We start from the raw sequence: 19,314 nt of genomic DNA on the forward strand, positions 1-19,314 counted from the left end.
TGAGACAGAGTCTTGGTCTGTCACCAAGGCTGGAGTACAGTGACACTATCTTGGCTCACTGAAACCTGTATCTCCCAGGCTCAAGCAATTATCTGCCTCAGCCTCCCGAGCAACTGGGATTACAGGCGCCTGCCACCACGCCTGGCTAATATTTTGTATTTTTAGTAGAGATGGGGTTTCACCATCTTGGCCAGGCTGGTCTTGAACTCCTGACCTCATGATCCACCCATCTTGGCCACCCAAAGTGCTGGGATTACAGGCGTGAGCCACTGCGCCTGGCCCCACCTGCCTTTCTTGACTTCCTATCTTCAAAGTGGCTTCCCTACCCATCTTCAAAGTCAGCAACACAGCATCTCTCTGCCCCCCTTTTCACCATTATAACTCTTTGGGGGAAGATTCTCCAACTTGAGGGATTCATGTGATTAGGCTGGGCCCACCTGAATAATACAGGAAAACATCCTCATCTCCAGATCCTTAATTTGATCATATCTGCAGTCTCATTTGCCATGTAAAGTAACCTCTTCACAGATTCCAGGGATTAGAACATGGGCATCTTGGGCAGGGGGCATTGGTCTGTGCACCATAGCCAGAAATAGAGAGTAGGTTGACTTCCTGGCCATCTGTTGGAGCAATCCTGGCTGTCTTCCTAGGCATCTCCAGCTGGAAGATGATGAAGACACCTTTAAAGTTCTTTATCAGAGGCCTCTGGACTTTTGGTGGTTTGCAATGACATTTTCATCGTAATTCCCTTAACTTTCTAAATCACACCATGTGGGCTTGCGAAGCCAGCCAGTTGCTTCCTGACTACCAGGCCCGGGAGATAATGGGAGTGGTGGGAGGAGAGTGGAAAATGAGGGCTTTGATTACCCAGGCCCTGAACAAGCCCATCTAGAAATAGCCATGTTCCAGCCAGTTCTTTTGAAACGCGAAGTCAGGTACATTTTGTAACAACTGCTATAATTTGAAGATGCCTCAAGCCACAGACTGGTTCCAGAAATGAGCTTTGTTCTTTATAGCACACTTTGCCCAAAACATAGGCACTTTAAAATAACTTGATAGCCTCTAACTGAGGAACATTCCAGAGGGCAGAGATTGTGGCATATTCATCTTTGGATATGCCCGGTACAGAGCAGGTTGCATGGCCCATTCTAAGTGCCAGAACAAGCGTGATACTTGGTACACTCTCATTTATTTATGAGCACGTGGAGGAAACGAATCTGATGTGACAGGAGATGGAATTAAGCTCTGTTTCCCACCTGGACCCACTGTGTGCCCAGAAGAGATTAAGAACTCCTAGATATCTTGTCTCTGTTTCCATAATACACAGAACAGAGATGAGCCAATGAGACTGCCTTCTACTTCAGTTTACTGGAGATGCTGAACAAAAGTAGATACAGGAATTTAAGATTGTCTTGTTTGAGAAGGCAGGATGCTGGTTTATATAAATCACTCTAATCTTCTATTCCTGCAGCACCCAGCAGGGAATAGTGTTTGTGGAAGGTAATGACAATATAGCTCTGTGCTTATTAAAGGCATTAGCTTTGGGATCAGGCAAACTCAAATTTGAATCATGGCTGTGCCACTTGCCAGTACTGTGACTCTGGCCACATTATTTCACCTCCACTTCTTTCTTAACTCCAAAGAGTAAGTTTGAAAAAGGCAGTAAACATAGTTCCTTGGGCATTGGCTGGCTACTGAAGCAGCCAGACAGTTTGGTAGGGGTTCTTGGCTCAGCTACTTAATGATAACTATTTGATCCCTAGAGCCTACCACATCTAAGGTCCATTTCTGTTTCCTCTCTTTGGGTACAGACATACCTGTAGATTCTTTATAAAGTTCCAGCTGGGCCAGAGGTTTAGAGCTTGCTGCTGTCCTATAGGTCCTATTTGCCATGCCCTGGACATGTGGCTCAAAGAGTACTTTAGAGCAGGGATTTCCAACCCTGGACAGTAGGAACCAGGCTGCACAGCAGGAGGTGAGTGGCGGGCAAGTGAGTGAAGCTTCATCTGTATTTACAGCCGCTCCCCATTGCTCACATTACCACCTGAGCTCCACCACCTGTCAGATTAGAGGCAGCATTAGATTCTCATAGGAGGGCACACCCTTTTGTGAACTGCACATGAGAGGGATCCATGTTGCATGCTCCTTATGAGAATCTTAATACCTGATGATCTGTCACTCTCTCCTGTCACTCCCAGGTAGGACCCAGTAATTGCAGGAAAACAAGGTCAGGGCTCCCACTGGTTCTAGAATACATTATGGTGAATTGTATAATTCATTATATATGACAATGTAGTAATAATAGAAATAAAGTGCACAATAAATGTAATGCACTATGTCATCCAGAACCACTCCCCACACACACTCACATACACCCCCTGCCTGTGGAAAAACTGTCTTCCATGAAAACGGTCCTTGGTGCCAAAAAGGTCGGGGACTGCTGATCTAGAGAAGGAGAAGCAAAAGCCCCTCTGAACAATACAGAGCTCACAAATGTGGAGCTAAATGGGGAAGCCCTCACGGTGACACGCAAGGCCCCTTCTCGATGAAATCCCTTTTAGAAGAACTTTCCTTTCTGTGAATAGTGGTCTATCATCTCAGCCTCATCTTTCATCATTTTCAAAAGGCAACCCTTTGATCACGACTCTTCGAGGGTGCAGTTGACGTTTTCTGGGCCTGGCTTATTTGGGAAACATTTGTGCTTTGTAAAGACTTGGGACATGCCAGTATTTAAAAGGCCATACTGACCATCTTCCACCCTAGTTCAAGGATCCAGTTGGCAGAGGGCAGCAAACAAGGGACCGTTTGTACCTCCGTAATCACAGAGCAGAGGGCATTTTATAACTGCTGAGTGGACCTCAAAGTTAATTACTACTGAGAAGTCTGAATAAAATACCCCTCCAAAACCTTGGGGATCAAGAAAATTCCATTTCTTTATTTATTGTTAAAAATCAGTACTAGATCTGAAAGTACTTTGAAGGTCAGTACTAGACCAGCACTGTCCAATAGAAATGTATGGTGAGCCATATCTGTAATTGGACATTTTCCAGTACCATGTTCAAAAAATAGCAACAGTACAGGTGAAATTAATTTTAATGATATTTAATTTCAGGTGGGTGCAGTGACTCACCCCTGTAATCCCAGCACTTTGGGAGGCTGAGGCAGGTGGATCACTTGAAGCCAGGAGTTCAAGACAAGGCTGGCCAACATGGTGAAATCCCATTTCTACTAAAAATACAAAATGAGCCGGGTGTTGTGGTGGGTGCCTGTAGTCCCAGCTACTCGGGAGGCTGAGGCAGGAGAACCACTTGAACTCAGGAGGCAGAGGCTGCAGTGAGCCGAGATCACACCACTGCATTCCAGCCTGGACAACAGAGCAAGACTCCATCTCAAAAAAATAAAATAAATAAAAAATTTCACCCAGATCATTTAAAGTATCATTTTCCTTTTTTTTTTTTTTTTTGAGACGGACTCTTGCTCTGTCACCAGGCTGAGCGCAGTGGCACGATCTTGGCTCACTGCAACCTCCCCCTCCCGGGTTCAAGCAGTTCTCCTGCCTCAGCCTCCCAAGTAGTGGGGACTATAAGCACACACCACCACGCCCAGCTACTTTTTGTATTTTTAGTAGAGACGGTGTTTCACCATGTTGGCCAGGATGGTCTCAGTCTCATGATCTTGTGATCTGCCTGCCTCGGCCTCCCAAAGTGCTGGGATTACAGGCATGAGCCACCGCGCCTGGCCCCAAAATATTATTTTAGCATGTAATTTAATATAAAAAATTATGAACAAGCAATTTTACCTTTTTTGGTGACCCAAATTTTGAAATCTGGTGTCGGAGTTTTACTTAGATCATATTACAATTCCCACTCACCACTTTTCAAGGGCTTAGTGGGCACATGTGGCTGGGGGCTACTGTATTGAACAGCACAGATGTCCGTAGAGGCACCAGGCTGTGACCCCTGAGGAGAGGAGATGCTGTCTTTCATCTGAGCATAGTTTTCTCTAGCTATAGTGTCTAGCATCTGAGTGTGGTTCTTCAGATGTGTTCATAGGATGAAGAGCTGGATGCATTTGTGAGACTGGCTTGCCTAGCTGTATTTAAAGTGTACAGTTAAATGGATTTTAGTATATTCAGAGTTTTCTATTCAGCATACAGTCAATTGTGGAGTGTTTTCATTACCTCCTTAAAAATCTGGCACATCTCTTCGTTTGTGCTGCTATAGCAAACTACCAAGACCGGGTAATTTATAACGAACAGAATCTCTGTTCTTTCAGCTCTGGAGGCTGAGAAGTCCAAGATCGAGGCGCCAGCATGTTCGATTGCCTAGTGAGGAATGCTCTGTTTCCAAGATGGCGCCTTGCTGCCATATTCTCTTGAGGGAAGGAATGCTGTGTCAACTGTGATGCTTGAAGAAGTATATGTAGAAAGGACAATTAACATTTTTTAAGCTCTGTAAGATGCTGGAATCTCTTTTTATTTTCAGGGAATTTCTGGCAAGCCTGCCACCTAATTCTTCATGCAAATGACATTTACATTTCATGATTGTGTTGAGCCAGTGAATGATATCATACAGATTTAAAGGAATCTTAAACTGCCAAATGAACTTCCCCTTCTGTTTTGCAGAAGCACTCAGTGGGGTATGAGCTGTGGTGATCACATTTACTGCTTGTTGACTGTTCTTCACAAGGGGGGAAACGTTTTTGCTGGTGGTCCTCCCTGTGTGCAGCTGCGGAGGTTTTTGCAAGGTGTTCTCAGCTCTCTGGTTACTCTCCATTTCTGAAATGTTTGGCTTCCATGTAGAGGAGCCCAGCCCAGTATGCGGTCCTGCCATGCACAGTCATGACATGGGATGAGGGAGAGGGAGGAGCCACATAGGCTACCTAAGCCTGTAAGTGGGTGACTCTAGAAATTGTACTACCTTCTGGCAGAAAGGCCTGTGCTCTGAAAGATTCGTGAAATACCTGTAGTTTACATTTAATTACTTGCTTACAACTACTTCTGAAAAATACTAGCACTTATGTGATATAGACTGTAGGGTAATATGTCTGGTTTTAGTGTTTGTTCACATGGTAAACATTGATCCTGCTTCCAGAGAAACAAATATGACTAGGAGAATATGAATGTTCTATTGCTAGAGATGTTCTCTCACATTTTTTTCCTGGATGATATCATTCCTACAGCTGGGGGGCTAGTAGGCAGAGGGAGGAGGCTGTGATATTTTGCTGCACACCTCTGATTTTTTATTTTGGAGTTTTAGAATCCAGGCAAGTATAGTCATTCCTCGGTATCCACAGGAGATTGATTCCTGGACCCCTTATATAAAATGGTGTGGGATTTGCATTTAATTACTTGTGTATGCGCATCCTTCTGTATACAGCTAATTTACACTGTAGGTTACCTGTAACACGATACAATATAAATACTATGTAAATGTTGTTACACTTTATTGTTTTAGTTTGTATTATTTTTTATTGTAGTATTATTAATTTTACTTTTTATTTTTTCAAATATTTTCAATCAATGGTTGGTTGAATCTGTGGATGCAAAACCTGTGGATATGGAGGTCTGACTGTATATTTTATTCATCACGACAAGCGCAGTTGCCAGCATGCCAAATAATTTGGTTGATCTTGATGATATCCTGCAACTTGGTTTCTTATAAATCTCTGTCCAATTGCCTGCTTCTGTGAAGTGCCTTCTATGTGTCAGGGACTGTGTCAAGTCTTTATTAACTTGATTTCCTGTAATCTTCACAACAGCCCCATATCACTATTGCCCCACTGTATCAGATGGAGATGTTGAGGCTCAGAACAGAAAGATTGCTTTCCCAGTGGCAGATCCAGGGTCAAAATACAATCCCTGACTGGGCACGGTGTTTCACGCCTATAATCCCAGCACTTTGGGAGCCTCAGGGGGGCGGATCACCTGAGGTCAGGAGCTCGTGACCAGCCTGGCCAACATGGTGAAACCCCCTCTCTACTAAAAATAGAAAAATTAGCTGGGCATGGTGGTGGGCACCTATAATGTCAGCTACTTTGGAGGCTGAGGCAGGAGAATAGCTTGAATCTGGAAGAGGGAGGTTGCAGTGAGCCGAGATCATGCCACTGCACTCCAGCCTGGGTGACAGGGCAAAAAAAAAAAAAGAAAAGAAGAAAAGAAAGCCCCTCTGGCTGCTGCACTTATATGTGCATTGCCTGCACTGCATTACCTCCCACCTGGCTCTTTCCCCTTCTACCACCTCTCACACCCTCCTTTTCGTAAACCCAAGTAGGATGGCCCTGGATCAGGGCAGCTGCATAGATCTTTGTAGCTCGGTCATATTTCCTTGTATTGTATTGTTCTCTTCTTCCTTACTCTCTTCTTGGAATTCTCATTTTTTAGTCCAGGGAGACATCCTTTCCCCATGTCCTTACCTTACCTTAGCAATTGCCATAAACCTATTGAAACAGTTGCAATCTTTTAGAAAGAGAATTTGTAAAGTTTTAAAAAAGTAAATGTGTATCTAGGCAGTTTCTGCAATTGCACCCGAAATCCACAGAGAATAAAGTTACAGAAAAAAATGTGGCTGGGGATCTAGAATAATGGGGATTATTGTATTAAAAGTATTATGAACACAGGCCAGGTGTGGTGATTCACACCTGTAATCCCAGCACTTTGGGAGGCCAGGGTGGGCAGATCACCTGAGGTCAGGAGTTTGAGACCAGCCTGGCCAACATAGTGAAACCACATCTCTGCTAAAATCACAAAAATTAGCTGGGCGTGGTGGTACATGCCTGTAATGCCAGCTACTTGGGAGGTTGAGGCATGAGAATTTCTTGAACCTGGGAGACAGAGGTTGCAGTGAGCCGAGGTCGCACCCCTGCACTCCAGCCCAGGCAACAGAATGAGACTCTGTCTTTAAAAAAAGGTATTGGGCAACCCGCTCGGGTCCCCTTCCATGCTGTGGAAGCTTTGTCCTTTTGCTCTTCGCAATAAATCTTGCTGCTGCTCACTCTGGTTCCGCATCTCCTTAAAAAAAAAAAAAAAAAAAAAAAAATAGGTATTAGGAACATGAATTCTCTTCTCTGCCTAGGGTGTCTTAGAAGGGATGAGGCATATTTATTTGTTCCTTCTTCCTTTCACACATCTATCAATGGTGTATTCATTGAGAGACAGTGTAGCAAAGTGGTTAAGAGTCTGGATTCTGAAGCCAGACTGCTTGGGTTGAATTCCAGCCTACTTGCTTCCCTTTGACCTTTGGCAACTTTAGTTAACCTTTGTGGACCTGTGTGTATGTGTGTGTGTGTTGTGTTTTTTTTGAGATGGAGTCTCACTCTGTCGCCCAGGCTGGAGTGCAGTGGCTTGGTCTCGGCTCACTGCAAGCTCCGCCTCCCGGGTCCACGCCATTCTCCTGCCTCAGCCTCCTGAGTAGCTAGGACTACAGGCACCTGCCACCATGCCCGGCTAATTTTTTTGCATTTTTTAGTACAGACGGGATTTCACTGTGTTAGCCAGGATGGTCTCGATCTCCTGACCTCGTGATCCGCCCGCCTCGGCCTCCCAAAGTGCTGGGATTACAGGCATGAGCCACTGCGCCCAGCCGGGCCTGTGTTTCTTTATCCGTAAAATGAGGATAATGAGAATAGCTACCTTTTAGGGTGATTGAGAGGATTCAGGCAGTCTATGTTAAGTACTTAAAATACTGCCTGATGTACAGAAAAGTCTGAAAATATATTAGTTATTATTAATGTTAATATGGACTTTTATGCTCTAATATTCTGCCCTGGGCTTTGGGACTACAATGGACAGAATGTCCCTGACATCATGGTCCTTTCAGCTTAGTTGGAGAGAAAGAGAAAGAAAATTAACAGGTGTATATTAGGGCACCAAGGAGATGTACAGTAGATATGGGAGCATATAGCAGGGAGTTCTAATGAAAGGTCCTGGTAGTGTTCATTATAGAACTTTAGAACTGGAAAAGATTGCAGCTGTTTTCTTGTCAGCTGCTCCTTTGAAACCCAGAGTGCTTAAATGATTTAAGTTCATTCAGGTGATTTATAGTAGAGCCAGGCCAGAACCTGTACCTCCTGAAACTGAGGTCAAGCTAGAGTGTATTACATCATCAAAGCCCCTCCTAGAAGTCTTGGGCCCATTTCATGATGATCAACAACGCTTGATTTTAGAGCAGCTTCTCAGAATTCAAACTTGAATTGTCTCTGGCTCCTGGGAGCTGTCCTGATGGTTATTTGTGCCAAGCATCAAGTAATGATGATAATCATTGTCTTCTGTTTACTTTAAAGTTGTCCATCCTGATAACGATCACCTGGTAAAGAGAGCGATTTATGCTGCTGGCTATTTGTAAACATCCAGTTTGAATTTTGGAAACTGGGTAACCAACCTGATTAAAACCTGGATCACACAGAGCTGGCTGAGGAACACATGTGGATAAAATGTATCATTTGACTTGGAAATGGAGATGAAAAAGCATCTTTCAGGAAGTGTATGTTGGGTGGGCAGGTTGGGGGAATAAAACCTGATTCAAGAAGGTTATAGAACCTTAAAGGTTTCAGATGGCTTATAATTTATCTGTAATGGGAAAAATACTTTACCACTGAGATAATATCTTGGAATAAATTTGAAATCACAGGCTGTATTATGGATGTGTTTGTGGGTGTATGTGAATTGCAAAGAATGAAATTTTTTTGTGAATGTAATTTAGCATGCATAAGATGACAAATAAGCTATATGCAGTAAGAGTCCATTTGATACAATGTGTGTAATTTTAAACTTAAAATCGTCATGCTTTAGAACTGGAAGGGACCTTAGAGATCATCTAGTAGGAATCATTTTGCAAATAGAAGAACGGAATCCCAGGGAAGGCGAGTGGCTTTGCCTGCACTGCAAACTAGAATGCAGATGTTTAGACAACTGCATTTGGAGACTTTTTACAATGTAAAGCTTGATATCCAGGGGCTCACTTTTAGTATTTTAGCAGTATTAGTTTTATGTCATTGCTAATCACAGCCATAATGTAATTTCTTCTGGAAGATGGGCCATCTCTTCAGCCCTTTGCATATATGGATACTTAATACAAATACTTTTTTGTGACTCCTAATTAATACTCCAATTAATATCCAATGATAGAAGTTTAGGAAAATTAAAGCAATGTTACTTGTCAACTTCTTTTGTTTAGGCTCTTAATGTGTCTTCTTCTGATTTCTCAGCTGATTCAAAAGAATTCAGAGAAGGTCATGTGTGCTGCTCTTTTCATAGGAAAACACTGGTTGCTAGAGGGATCAATTTTAACATAGTTTCATATCATAGAGATTTTAATAATGCAGTCTAAAATATTTGTACGTGAATTCATTAAGCCCAGATTAGTCTTATTATAATTACTCAAAAAGTAATTCAATAAGAGAAAACATTTTAAATGGATATAAAATACACTGTGAACTGGGAAGCCACACTGTTCTACTTTATCAACTCTATAAAGTACTAGCAGACTCGAACATAACTTTCATAGTATACAGAATGCAATCATAAAAAGTATTATTCCTAAATCTATTTTTTTATGTTCTTTCAGTAGTTAAGAGCTTTATTCCTCTGTGCTAGGAATGAGATATACTAGGGATAGGATGTCGTAAACATGGTAGGGGCTTACCAGCTCGTGTCTCTTGCACTGCCTTTCCAAGTCAGTGCAGGTTGATGGGTTACAAGCGCACAGCCCAAGATTGATGTTGGTAGTACATTCCCTAGTAAATGTAGCAGGAAGATTCTTTGAGGCTTTTTAAAAAAATTTTTTTCTTATCCACAAATAAAAGACATTTACTGAGCACTCGGTGCCTTCAGAGGTACAACAGTGACAGGCAAAGTATTGGTCTTCATTTCTAATATGATAAAAGGTGAAGGGAGGCCAGAAGCAAGGAAAATGAGAAAACTTTCTCCAGCCTACATCCAAAACCAGGTAGAGAAGAAAAGGCAGAGTGAGATAAAAGATCTTGCAGCATTAAAGAGCGGTTGTTGTTTTTGGCTTAGAGAGCTGGAGATGCAGAGCGAGGCCTTCCGGTTAGTCCTTAAAGCTATTACCAAGGCTCACTGGGGCTCTGTTCAGTTTGAGCAACCTTAGTGTGCCTGGAGGAAGCAGGAGGGTCATGAATATTGGCCGTGTGGCTACATGGTTGCCTGAGCTGTCTGGCTTTGGAGACACAGAAAACTAATCACAGCCCCGATGTGGTGCCACTGAGGCTGAGCGGGGACTCTGGAGGAGCTCTGGACTCTGGCCATGCTCCGGGAGAGACAGACCTGCACCTGGGCAGGAAGGGGCTCTGCTTCAGTGGTTTGTTGTGCTCAAACTTTATTTAATAAAACAATGGAACCCTTTTCTCAGGCAAATTCTCCATAGAACCCCGTTATAGGGAACAGAACAGCTCTCTTTGAGTGCTGCCAATTCAGCTGCCCCCATACAGTTCCTACCTCTTTTGACCCTTACCCACCAGGGAGTGTGGCTTGAGATGCTGATCAAAGCCCGGGACAGGGCTAGCTGAGCCCCCTAAATGGTATCTTGAGAAACAAAGACAAGTCCAGAGGAGACGGGCAATGTTAAAGGAATGAGTGGTACCCAAAACAAAGGTCAGGCCTTGGGTTTCTGGCCCCTCTGGGTTCTAACCACAACTCCTTAGATTGCTGGTGTTTGAAGGTAGGATGTCACTGGATCACTGATGTCAAGGCTTAAACATAATTCATTCATAGGTAATATCTGAGAATTGATTTGGGGCTTCTGAATGGCATATAGCTACAGGATGACAAGAAGGAATTAGAAGGATTATTTTATTTTCATGAATTTTCCTCTCATGATTCCTTTACAGTCCTATGCAAGTCACAGAGGTTTTTCAAATAGTAGACAACCAATAAATGTTTTCTGAATAATAATACTATAATTTATAGAAGACTTTCTGGGTGCCAGTCATCGTGTTCTCTTATAGGCAATCTCTCATTCAGTCTCCATGGCAAATTCTGTCTCCACAAAAATTACCTAATGTTACTGGCATGTTGCTGATGAAAAAAATCAAGGCTTGAGGAGATAAAATAATTTGCCCAAGATCGCACAGGCGGACATAGGACCAGCTCTGACATCAGAACCTGAGTTTTATGACTCTGTTTCTATTGCTTATTGTTATAACATTGACTTTCACCTATTGAACATGCAGCATAAACCAGCCACCATGTGCTAAGTGCTTTACATATACGCTTTTGATTGTCCTCCTAGGCATTCTGCAAGATCAATTTTATTATCCTCATTCTACAAGTGAGGAAATGAAGAATCATAGAATTTAAATAGCTAGCCCGGTGTGGCTAGGATGCTGACCTTTTCCAGGATTGAACGAATATTATTTGACTACAAAGTACTTGTGCTCTGTGCTGATTAAATTATCCCACTTGATCCTCATGATATTCCTATGGTAGGGAAAAAGCTCTTCGCTACTGTTGCCATTTTATAGATAGGAATGTAAGCTACAACATGTTGAGTGATTACTCCGGGTGTCCATTTGGTAAGGGGTTGGGACTTGATCCCAGATCATTGAGATCCAGTGGCCATAATCCTGTGGTGTCACAGCACTGGATCAAATAAGGACTCATCCTGTCACCTCTGGAGAGCCCACCTGCAGGTTTGGACCTGAGCTTTGTCAACTGAAGACAGAACTTCCCTGGAGTGCCATGGGTACTCAACAAGTAGGGAGGCATTGACGGGCCCCACTTTTCAACATGAAAAGAAAAAAATTCACTCCATTCACAGAGATTTGCAGAAGAAATGTACCGACTGAATTCTCATTCCTCTTCGTGTCTATGTACAGAGCTTGCTGGTTTTTTAAACTTGGTGAGGGGGGCAGCTCAGCTGATTGTGAAACTGACTTTGGTTAATGGTGAACTGACTCCATCAAGAAAGCCGCGTTCATTCCAGCTGTTTCCTTCCTCGGCCCTGGTTAGTTGGGTCCCAGTAAAATTCGCAGCGCTTTACTGTAAAAGCACTTGTACTTGAAAGAGAATTTTCTTTCTGTAGCTCAAACCACAGGAGGACTCGCAAGACAGCTGTCTCCCCAGGTGAGACTTCTTAAATGGGAGTTAAGTGCATGCATTTCAAGAAACTAAACTCCCCTCATCTATAATTTAACCTAGAAAAGAAAGCAAAATTGAGAGAGTAGTATGATTACATTGTTTGAGAACTAGTAAGTTTACTTCCCCCAGTTTTATGGAATTCATGCTCGGTTTCACTGTTTGCCATACCTTTAATACTGTGGGGTGTGGGCTAAGTGTGATATTGTAATAATAGTGAGAGTTTCTCTAACCATAGTTATGGACTATGGCTTGAAATAGTAAATTATTCCTGGCAGACTGAATGGGCAATAAGACTGCCATCCAGTTCTCCTCATAAAACAAAGCAATAGATAAATAAAGCAGAGCCAACTCACTTAACCTGCGTGGCTCTGTGCACTGCTAATTATTAACCCAGGCGCAAAAGAGGGGTTCACCCAGAGTGTAGTTAAGTCATTTTTAATCGAGGTAAACACTAGTCATGTGGATGAGTAGCACTCAAGAAAGTTTTAATCAGCAACATTTAGGAATCACCCAGCCTAATTGCCATAACTTATTAATAATAATAAATAATCAAGTCTTTTTATGGCCCCTGTCTCTGGAGGACTCAGTGCATTAAAGATCTCTAGGGTGTGAATCTCTTAGTAGCTGTGGGGGAAGGGGCAAGTATCCTTGATGCTCATTCCTAACTGAAGAAATTGGACAGCAGGGCTAAGAAAGGCAATCTGAGTTCCTTCTTTCTTATTTTCTTCCTCCCACATCTGAATCACCAACTTATACACACCCTTTCATCTATCTATAGGACCAGAATGGCTCCAGGGGCTAGTGGGGCTGGGGAGGCGGGCCAGGCGGAAGAACAGGCTTTCCTTTGTCCACGTGAATGATTGGGGTTGGGGTTTTCTCCCTTGGGAAGTGAGTAAGAGCAGAGCTTTGTCTGAAGGAGTTCATTTCCTCTGTACCAGCGTCCCTGGTGTCCTTTGGGCTCAACCTGATTCTGGCTAGAGCAGCCACTGGCAATTCCCCACTCCATACTGGCGTGATTTCCAACTCCTGCAAGAACAGAAAAGATGGTCCTGAGTCTTATTCTCAGAGTAATTCTCCACAGCAACGGATGGAATGGGAAAACATTTGTTGTATATCTAACTTTACCTTCTCACCATGATAGGGGTATTAGAATATGCCTGGGTTTTCAACAAGGAAACTCGAGCTCTGCAAGTGTAATGGATGCACTCCTGACTTTGTGGTTGGTTAGATTGAAAGAAGAATATCACACTCAAATTTGAGGTCTTTTGATTTTTGTAAGTGACTACTCCCTATAGTTTAGGAGATGGGGGTGGTGGACAGGAACACCAGTGTAGCGAATGGTAAGAATATTTCAATGGCTGATACCCTTTGACATCCACAGTTTGGGAGAGGAAGTTAAAATGTAGCCAACAGCACAAAAACCACCACCTTCTCCTTTATTTCCCATTTGTCTGCCCATGAATCATGTGTGCGTGAGCCAGGATTGCCATTTCATTCTGGAAAAGTGAAATTTTAAAGAAGGTACCCAAACTCTTATTAGAACAAAAAGATAATAAGAATGGAATGATTTATACCTCAGACAACGAAAGACATAAACTTCGAGTGTTAAGTTCCAAGATAATTCATGTGCAAAATTGTTGCAGTATTCATACTAATGTTTATTAAAATTTACAGTTGAATAAAACAGTGTAAAATGTAAACAAAGCTGAAAAAGAGTTTTTGGAAAAATCTAAAATAGCTACCGTGAGTTTTTAGAATAGAAGATATGAATAGTTACTCCATGTATATTTGTCTGCTAAAGCGTGAAATATACAATGGAATTGGACAGAATAAGGTCACTAAATCCCTCCCTGAATTTCCATCCTCCCTGTCCACTGATACTTTTCAGTGATTCAGATCAGTACTGAATTTTGAAGGAAGTGCTCCTTGTCAAAACCATGCAGAGGAGGTTGAGGATTCTGGACGGACGTCGAGACTGAATCCGTATTTCAAAGACTAATCTTATTTCACTAATGTTTTCAGGGTTGGAAATTTTTGTCTGTATTCATTAGAGGAGAATGATAAATCTCTAATTTGTACTTTGCTAATAATAGTCATGAGCTTTTGTGCTTCATTAAGGTTAAATGAATCTCATGTAGTCCTGGCTCAGCCTTTAACTCCATGTGTGATCTGGAGAAAAATCTCTGAATTGTCTGGGACTCAGTTTCCTCATCTGTAAAATGAGGAGGTTGGATCAGATGAGTGCTAAGACAGACCAGCCCTCTTTCCCTCCCTCGTAGGTGGGAGCTTTCATGCCTAGGCGGGTAGGATCCACAAAGGTGTTTAAGAGACATTGCTCTTGTCCTCAGGAGCTCATGGTCTATACAAATAACTCATTATAATAAGAGCTATAATTGCAACATGCACAAATTACTCCAGGGGCACAGAAGTGGAAACAGTGAATTCCCTCTCTGTGGGAATGAACTTCACACTGGCTGTGACATTTGAAGGCTGAGTAGGAGGGCTCCTCCAGGTGTGCTGGCTGGTCAGAGGGTGGGTGGTGCAGACTATGGCTTCCAGGAAGCAAGTGCCTGTGAAAGTGGTATATTTAGGGAGGTGCACATGATTCTCAGAGTCTCTGGGCAGTGGCATCCCACAGACTGCTGGATCAGAATTTGTACTAATGATGAATTACTGAGTTTAGAGACTACTGTACAGTGCGTATCAATTAGAGCAGAGTCAAGGTTTCCTGTAGTGGCACTGATAGGACCCATTTACATCCCAGTTGGCTTTGTTGAGTGTAAAAGAAATGGTGGTGTTTTTGCCAATTCCCTGGGAATTATGAGCCTGCAATCTGTTTTACCTGCACCACAACCACTGGCCTCAGTGTGCCCTTGGGAGTATAAACAACTCCCTGTGGGGTCACGTGTGCCCAAGTGGAGTGAAAACTGCCACCAGAGATCTTCTCTTCTTGCAGGCTGTTAACCTACAAGGTGCGTGTCTCAGCCACACCACTGATGGACCCTTGGTTCTTTGTGACTATGTAGGAGCTGATGTTTCCGGTAATGACAGAGCAAAATTAGATGTTGATGATATATAGTTCTTACTTAATTTTTAAGATGAAAATAACGTTAGCTTTAAAATTTGGGTTGTAAATGTAAGGCATGTTCATTGCTAAAAATTAATACAGAAATGCTTGCATAAAATGTAAAAAAGGTGACCCTAAATTCCATCTCCTGAAAATAATCAATATTTCTGTGACCATTGTCACAGATCTCTCTTCGTATAGGTATATAAATGGGCTCAGGATTATATGTGCCATTTTGCTATCTAATATTTTCATTCAAAATAATCAAGGTCTTTAAATAGCCATTTAAAACAGCTGCACAATAATCCATTGTGTGAGATATATTATATTTGGCTTGATTCCTTATTGCCAGACAATCAGGCAATATCCAGTGGCTTGCCAGTATAAACAATGTCATGAGGAACATTCATGTAGATTTCTTTTATATATTTTGTTATTTCATTAGATTAAAGTCCTAGGAGTGGTATTGTTGGGCCAAGGAGTGCATATTTAATAGTTTTTTTATATACCGTCAAACTGTCTTCTAGAAGTTTCATTCCTTTTTACAGTCCTACCATCAGAGCAGGAACTGGCTCATGTCTGAGTGGTGCTGTCTGTATCTCTGCTGGCGTTCTTTGGTCTTTAAGTTACTGAGTGAGAAAGCATGAGCAAATGAGAGTACTTTTGGAGTGAGTGGGAGGTGGTATAAGCAGGGTGAACCTGAATCCACGTGGGAGAGGTCAAAAAGTACTTGGCATTTGTACATATGTTTATCAAAAGATATGTACGGAAATGTTCATCACAATTCCTAATTTCCAAACGTTGAGAACAACCCAATATCCACCAACAGTTGAGTGGAGAAATAAACTGTAGTATAACCCCACAGTGAAATACCACATGGCAGTGAGAATGAATGAGCTACCACGTGCTACAGTATGGGTGACTCCAAAAGAAGCCAAGAAAAGAATTCATGTTGTATCAGTCCATTTACATAAAATTCAAAACCAGGCCATTGAATTTCTTGTGGGGTGGTAGTTAGTGACTGCTTGTTTATTTTTTTAACTAGAGAGAGAGAGAGAGAGAGAGAGTGTGTGTGTGTGTGTGTGTGTGTGTGTGTATGTGTGTGTGTTGAGATGGAATTTCGCTCTTGTTCCCCAGGCTGGAGTGCAATGGCGTGATCTCGGCTCACTGCAACCTCCGCCTCCCGGGTTCAAGTGATTCTCCTGCCTCAGCCTCCCGAGTAGCTGGGATTATAGGCACCCACCACCACGCCTGGCTAATTTTTGTATTTTTAGTAGAGATGGGGTTTTACCATGTTGGCCATACTGATCTCGAACTCCTGACCTCAGGTGATCCTCCTGCCTCAGCCTCCCAAAGTGCTGGGATTATAGGCATGAGCCACCTTGCCTGGCCCTAGATTTGTGTTTCCTGGTGTCAGTGTAATTGGCATTTAGGGTATTTGGTAGCTTCTCAATATTTGCTGGAAAAAATACATTAATTCTTTTTAACTTTTCTAACAGACTTGTTCCTCCATGGTGTTGAATGAGTTACTTAACTTTCTGGAGCCTCAGTTTCCCCATCTATAAAATGAGAACTATAATAAAACTTACTTTATAAGATTGTTGTGAAAGTAATATCAATATAAATAATAACTGCTGATTTTTCTATGTTTACTATGTACTGGGCATAGGTCTAAGCTCTTAAAATGTATGTCATCATTTGTTTAATTTTTCCCATACTTAGATCTATTTTGTGGTTTAGGGAACTGTAAGTCACAGAGTTAGTAAGTGTGAGGCCAGGACTGAAATGCAAGCAGTCTCATTCCAGAGCTTGAGCTCTTAAGCACTGCCTCCCGAATTAAAGGAAATATGCATAGAGTGCTTAGCAAAGTCAGCGTATGTTATCATCATACTGTGACTTTCAACATTGTTATTAATTTTTTTTCTCCTCTCTTTCTCCCCTCTCCCCTCCCCTGTTTTTCTTCTCTCTTGGCAGATGTTTTTCAGCAAGGTAAGTTCACTATTTCCTGCCTGCGTTTTCCCTGGCTGTGTGCTCTTTTGGAAATATGGGTATGGTCTGTGTGCAGAGGGTTATAGGGCTTCTCATCCTCTATGGACATGTCATGTGGGACCTCAGGGACACCGTGAGGACAGTGGCTTAAAGTGCCATCAGCCTCCCTGGGCCTCTGCTGTCCAACCTCTGCTTCTTCCTCTGCACCATGCTTTGGGGTAGGATGTAGACTGGACAGCTGGGCAGGGACACTTGGAGAGGGGTCTGTGGCTGGGCCCCGGAAGGAGGGAGGGATGCTGTGGGCGTGGTGAGGATTGAGATTCTGGAGGGGAGTCTGGGGGAAGGCCCCTGTCCGTTGGGGCTCCTGCATCTGGGTCAGCTGCTGCTCCCTGTACCGGAGCCAGTGGAGATTTCTTTGCCAAGCAAACATGCCACTGTTGTAGAGGTGTGGCAAGGCCATGGCTGGCTGGCCACCTCATGCCTTTCAACCTCACCAACTGGATCTGTGACTGAGATAGTGTCACCCAGGTGAGGGTGTGCAGTGTCGTCTGTTTTACTGGGCAAGGTCATGTGCTCTGAGGAGCTGGAGGTGAAATCCTAACCCCACACTGGCCCATGTTTTAATCCCCACTTAGGATGCAGAGCGATTGTGCTCCGGGGTGCAGCAGGAGACTCATGGATCATGGCCTCCTCGAACCTTCTGGATATATGTCAAGGGGGAATTGCCTTTTTAATCACAGCTTGACACTACTGGGTAAAAGTAGCAGGATATCACTGTTTGTAGTCAAGCTGGGAAATATGTTGGTAGCACACATCTGCTGTGTCTTTCTGGAACCTAAGGCTGGCTTAGAATAAAAGAGACTGGTTTAAAAATATACCCAGGCATTCCGTAAATAGCTTCCAAATAATCTTACAGGCTTGGTATTTTCACAACTGTTATTTCACCCCAAACATGCAGCGTGTGTTATGGAGAATATCTGCTTTCTCTGATAGAAGTGCAGTTGTGGATAACAATGAGGGTACTGTTGTATTGTCTTTTAAGAGTCTGGAGTCATAGACTTACTTTTATAAATAATTCATAAATCCCAACAAGCTATAAGTAATAAGTTCCATTTGGCTAGAGACTAAGAGATGAGCAAAATTGAAAAGGTGTCGTGACTGTTCGTGTAATGGAAGTGCTGCTGTCAGGGCCTGTTGCTGCAGTGAGTTTTCTTCCTTGACAAACTGGGGGGGTCGGTGGGGCACTCTAGGCAGATCATTTTTTTTCTGTGAACTAGAATGTAAGCAACCCCACGCTGGATTGCATGTTTCCTCTTGAAACACGAAACATTTGAGTTTGGAAAGTCTTTCTGGAACATGTGTGTTGAGGCTCCTGGAGAACGGGGAGAGGAGAGGCTGGTGTCAGATCTGGCTTTTCTATTCACAATGGTGAGCGTTCATGGTGGTTGTAATTGGCTGGAAAAAAAATGGCTTACCAGACTGCCTCTGTCAAGTTTGCCTTCTTTTTTAATCAGTCATGCCATTCGATTGATGGGATTTGCCTGTCAGTAACAATGATATGCAGAGCAAAAGTTATAATCATCTACAAATCACCGGCTATGGAGACTTCATAACAACTGCCAGAGATGGAAGCTGCCAGCTACCCATTGCTGTGTGTGTCGGTGGGCAGCAGCTCCCTTATAAGGTATTACTCGGATTTCAAAGGGAAGGAACTGAACTTGCTTTTGTGAATTATTTACATGGCTCGGGCCGTATTGGACCATTTCATATGGAGACATTCTCTAAAATAATGGCAAAGAGCTCACCTGCTGGTACCCCCTCCTTCCCTTTGTTTCTGGCCATCCTGTTTATGAAAATATTGCTCCGTAAAATGTTCAGCCGGTGACAGTCATATCAGCTCTATGTCTTACAGGTGGAATCTAAAACCGTGATCTCCACAAGGTCTTCTGTGGTTGAAACTCAGGGCCAGAATTGTACCATTAAGTTGAAATATGGGGATGATGAATTGTGCTAGAAATCCACAAGCAGAAAATGACTTAGCTTCGAATGAACAGATGCCACTGCGTTGTCTGAGGCCCATGCACACAATAGCAACATTGAGTGGCCCTGCCTTCCTGGACACGCCATGGGCATCCAGGCCCTGCGTGCTTTGACGTGGCCAAGG

At 42.9% G+C, this 19,314-nt stretch overlaps 1 protein-coding gene across 5 annotated transcripts in view; it reads left to right on the top strand.

The window, feature by feature from the left end:
• GFRA1 (GDNF family receptor alpha 1) overlaps positions 1 to 19,314 on the top strand; it is a 220,128-nt gene that overhangs the window by 44,780 nt on the left and 156,034 nt on the right. For 2 of the 5 annotated variants that reach the window (XM_023224402.3, XM_023224403.3), the window contains exon 5: positions 17,136 to 17,150. The exons of the other annotated variants lie outside the window; for them this stretch is intronic. In XM_023224402.3, coding sequence (XP_023080170.1) covers positions 17,136 to 17,150 — 15 coding nt within the window. The remainder of the gene's footprint in view (positions 1 to 17,135; positions 17,151 to 19,314) is intronic. 5 annotated transcript variants of the gene reach the window in all.

The sequence above is a fragment of the Piliocolobus tephrosceles genome, chromosome 9 (assembly GCF_002776525.5).
Source record: "Piliocolobus tephrosceles isolate RC106 chromosome 9, ASM277652v3, whole genome shotgun sequence".
NCBI lineage: Eukaryota > Metazoa > Chordata > Mammalia > Primates > Cercopithecidae > Piliocolobus > Piliocolobus tephrosceles.